Source organism: Chrysoperla carnea, chromosome 5 (assembly GCF_905475395.1).
Source record: "Chrysoperla carnea chromosome 5, inChrCarn1.1, whole genome shotgun sequence".
Lineage (NCBI taxonomy): Eukaryota > Metazoa > Arthropoda > Insecta > Neuroptera > Chrysopidae > Chrysoperla > Chrysoperla carnea.
Genome location: NC_058341.1, coordinates 28,532,754 through 28,536,760, shown reverse-complemented (window position 1 = coordinate 28,536,760; position 4,007 = coordinate 28,532,754). Strand labels below are relative to the sequence as shown.

Here is a 4,007-nt window from a genome sequence, read left to right as displayed (position 1 = left end):
GAAGGAAAATCAATTTAATCTATTTTTCCTTATAAAATAATTGCCTCTCTTGAAGATTTAAGGTAGTACTATTGGTAATAGACTTTGCATTCAGAATTTAATGAGACTTGGCATATAGTTGTCCATTATTATATCATCATAATTAACCAGTTAAATTTTTAGGGACCTTCAGAGAACTGAAAATCTGAGCGTCCAGTTTCGTGAAATAAAATAAAATCTGTGATTTCCCATAAGGATCAATGTTAAAATATCTTAAAAATATCTTTTTTTGCATTATCATCCAAATTAAATGTGCATGCAAAATTTCACTTCAATCGATTCTCAATCAATTTGACATGCAAGATTTGATTACAGGCAGACAACGGGGCAGAACAGGACACGCATGATTTGATTACAGGCAGACAACGGGAAACTAAATAAAAGCTTGTAAAAATAATAATTGAGTACTGACATTAAGATAATGATGGTAATAAAGCTACCATTTTAAATAATAAAGCACCCGGTATAATTATTATTGATTATTTTTCCTTATCTTTCTTAGATTGTTATGTATTAATTCTGGAAAAGCTATTAAAAATTTTTAGAAACAACAAAAAAGAAAAAAAATTAAAAAAATTCAATTGAAAACATTTGGTCAGTTATGATTGATAATTAATAATAAGGAAAAGTGTTGATTAAAATAATTAATATAAATTATGGTCTTCGTCTGCTTTCAAGTCATTGTATTTTTGTAAGCGTACAATAGAAGAATGGTAAAGAATATGAGGGTGATTAAATCTTTTAGTGTTTACATAATTTTAAGTGTGATTTTGTTTAGTGTAAATATTATTCAGTGTCAATTACGCGAAGGTATTGTTTTAATTTTTTTTAAACCATTTTTTCATAAATATTTTATTTTATAAAGGTAATTATACTGAAAATAGATTCAAGGTTTGTTCATTGTATAATTTATTTTCTTACATTGCACTTCCAAGTGTAATGTCAAGTGTTGCTCTGTTATCTAACTAATATAATTTCCACGGATTTTTAAACCAATTATGTTTCAATTATGTTATTAATATTTTATTTTTATTTTCAGGGTCAGTTTGTAGCCATAAAAGAAGTCAGTCACCTGGTACCTGTATGAAGCTAGATGATTGTGCTGAAGCTGTAGACGAACTTTTCAATAAGGATATTAATCCACAAACTTGTAGTATTTTAGAAAACAATACAGAGATAGTTTGTTGTCGCAACACAGTTGAAGCGCCGCCAAACGTCGAGTCTGGAACCCGATTAGGGGATAACATTAACAGGCAGAGTATGATTTTTTTTTAAATTAAATATAGCCAATGATCATAAAGAAATTACATAAAAGAACATAATTATAAAAAAAATGATTTTTATTTTTCAAATAAATTGTTCAAATAAATAAAATAGTTTCTTTATTTGATTGCAGTGTGTCGAGAGTATGCGAAATCTATTTACACAACCGATATTCCATTCAATGTACCAGGTGCAATACCTACGAATCATTCAGAATGCGGATTTCCATATCGACCCTTAATTTATGGAGGAGAATTGGCTAAGGGAAAAGAATTCCCTCACATGGTTCGTATTATTATTCCTTTTTTTTTTATACAAAATCTAAATCAAGATTTTGAAATTCAATTTATAGGCCTTAATTGGATATGATACACAAGTAGAAGAAGGAACTTTTGCAAGAGCTTGGGAATGTGGTGGCACTTTAATAAGTGATCAATGGGTAGTCACTGCTGCACATTGCGTTACTACTTTTAAAAGGTAAGTCAAATGCAGCTTTCGACAGGACTCCAAAGATTTATGTTTATATAGTGTGTTGCATTTAAGATGAAGATACCCTCATATTGTCGTCATTTATAGGAGTACTGATTTGAAATTTTCCACAGTCATACGATGGATTACATTTTTTAAGATACTTAACAGGAATCTGAACTATAAACTCAGCCTAATAGAAATTTACAAATAAGAGCGAAATATTAAGAATCGGCTCTATTTGTCAATTTGTAGTTAAGGTTGAGCTTAAAGTTCTGATTTTGGGTAAGTTATGTTAAAAATGTAACTCATCACATCTTAAATGTGACACACTGTATAAGCTTCTATCAGTTATTGTCCCATTTGTAAACTATGATCGATCATGTGACTAAGGATTTTGAGAAATTAAATTCTCAAAACCGCTTAAATCGTCATATTGGGAGCGATTATTAATGGTATCTATGTTAATTTTTAGTGGCGTTGCCAAATATGTTCGGCTTGGAGAGTTGGATTTCAAAGATGATTTGGACGATGCAAAACCTCAAGATTTTGACGTAATTGAACGATTAGTACATCCAAAATATCAAGATAATCATTATAACGACATTGGATTATTAAAATTACATACAACAGTTAAGTTTAGTGCTTATATTAGACCAGCATGTTTATGGCCGGAAAATGTAGTGTCCCAAGATCGAGCTATTGTAACGGGATGGGGTACACAACATTTCTTCTATCCACAAAAACGTTCTTCACATTTACAATTGGCCATACTTAGTATTATGCCGGAATCTGATTGTAAAGCACAATGGAAACCAAAACATCGCTTAGAAGATGGTTTTAAAAATGACATACAGATTTGTGCTGGAGCACGAAAAGATGAAGAAAATAAAGATGCTTGTGATGTAAGTCTGAAAAAATATTTGGAATAAGCTCTATGTTTAAGTGCATTATTTCATTTTAGGGAGATTCAGGAGGACCTATACAAATTTACGCCACCGATATACACAAGTGTATGTATTATGTCTTAGGCGTAGTATCATTTGGCAAGCCATGTGGAGCTGGAAAAGGTCCAGGCGTATATACTCGTGTAGCTCCTTATATGGAATGGATTGAAGATAATGTTTGGAGAAAATAAACTTTTGTGATACAATACCAATGTTTGGCTGTTATTAAGACTTTTGGCTGTTATACTTGATAATTTTTATCAAATTTTAAGTACTTATATTTTTAATTAATTTATTAACTTCATGAATTATTTATATATATTTTTTACAATTAAATTAAATTCATTAAAATAGTGTCATTGTTTCTCTTTTCTTTATTTTTATTTAAAAAAAATTTCCTTCCTTGCTCCATTGGACCATTTTATTATGTATGCTGGTTTTTTTGGAAACTGAATAAAATTTCCAAAATACCAAGCGGAAATATTTTTTTAACATGTCAAACTTATGCCCAATAAATAATATTTTTCCCTTCTTATGATATGTTGAAATGAAATTTTTGGATAAATGCTTCTAATAATTTGTATTTTTCTCTGCTTCATTTGTATACTAGAGATTTTTTAGTCTAACTCTGAGTAGTGTGGCATCTATAATAACCAGGCAGTTCCAAAAACGCCTAAAATGGACAAGCCATTTAACTCATATCAGCGATATGAGTTTTCTATCAATGATGAATAAAAATAAATAATATTTCCTAAACTTCGGATATTCGGATATTTATCTATATGAAAAAATAACAAAAGATACGATTTATGCAAAATCCTTGAATGCCAAAACCAATCTTAGATGAATCTTTTAAAATAGAGGCAATATATCAGACATAAAAAAATGTTCTATAAAACTAAAAAAAAAAAAATCCAAGCTCCGTTCTACGTATTCCAAAAATCCGTGATATTATTACTGAAAAGAAAAAATTTTCCTAGAAATATAATAGTATTTACTTAATTTCAAGTGTGATTTTCCTTATCGTAAATATTATTAAGTGCAAATTAGCCGACGGTAAAGTTTAAATTGTTTTATATTGTCTTCTCAAAAAATACCTACATTTTTTCCCAAGGTATAATTTCATAAAGATACAGTGAAAAAAATTCAAGGTCTTAATCAAAGGTCTGTTCACTTTTATAATAATTTAATTTACAATTTTCCTCACATTTATACCTATTGTAAGGATTTTCATAAACTTCTATCATTTTTCAGTTCACTTTCTATTCTTCAAATTGTTCTTCCATAAGG

General features: G+C 29.1%; 1 protein-coding gene across 1 annotated transcript; it reads left to right on the top strand.

Moving 5' to 3' along the window:
- Positions 1-739: 739 nt before the first annotated feature.
- On the top strand, positions 740-3,009 carry LOC123300311 (venom protease-like). The gene is made up of 6 exons (XM_044882867.1): positions 740-849; positions 1,079-1,297; positions 1,436-1,587; positions 1,655-1,779; positions 2,246-2,675; positions 2,735-3,009. The coding sequence occupies exons 1-6, from the start codon at positions 750-752 to the stop codon at positions 2,906-2,908; spliced, it is 1,200 nt and encodes a 399-aa protein (XP_044738802.1). The 5' UTR covers positions 740-749; the 3' UTR covers positions 2,909-3,009.
- Positions 3,010-4,007: the final 998 nt, after the last annotated feature.

Excerpts from the sequence above, each read along its gene's own strand:
- LOC123300311 (XM_044882867.1), top strand. The coding sequence starts at position 750 with ATGGTAAAGAATATGAGGGTGATTAAATCTTTTAGTGTTTACATAATT. Across the intron at positions 850-1,078 it reads TCAGTGTCAATTACGCGAAG|GGTCAGTTTGTAGCCATAAA; the intron begins GTATTGTTTTAA and ends TTTTATTTTCAG. Across the intron at positions 1,588-1,654 it reads GAAAAGAATTCCCTCACATG|GCCTTAATTGGATATGATAC; the intron begins GTTCGTATTATT and ends TTCAATTTATAG.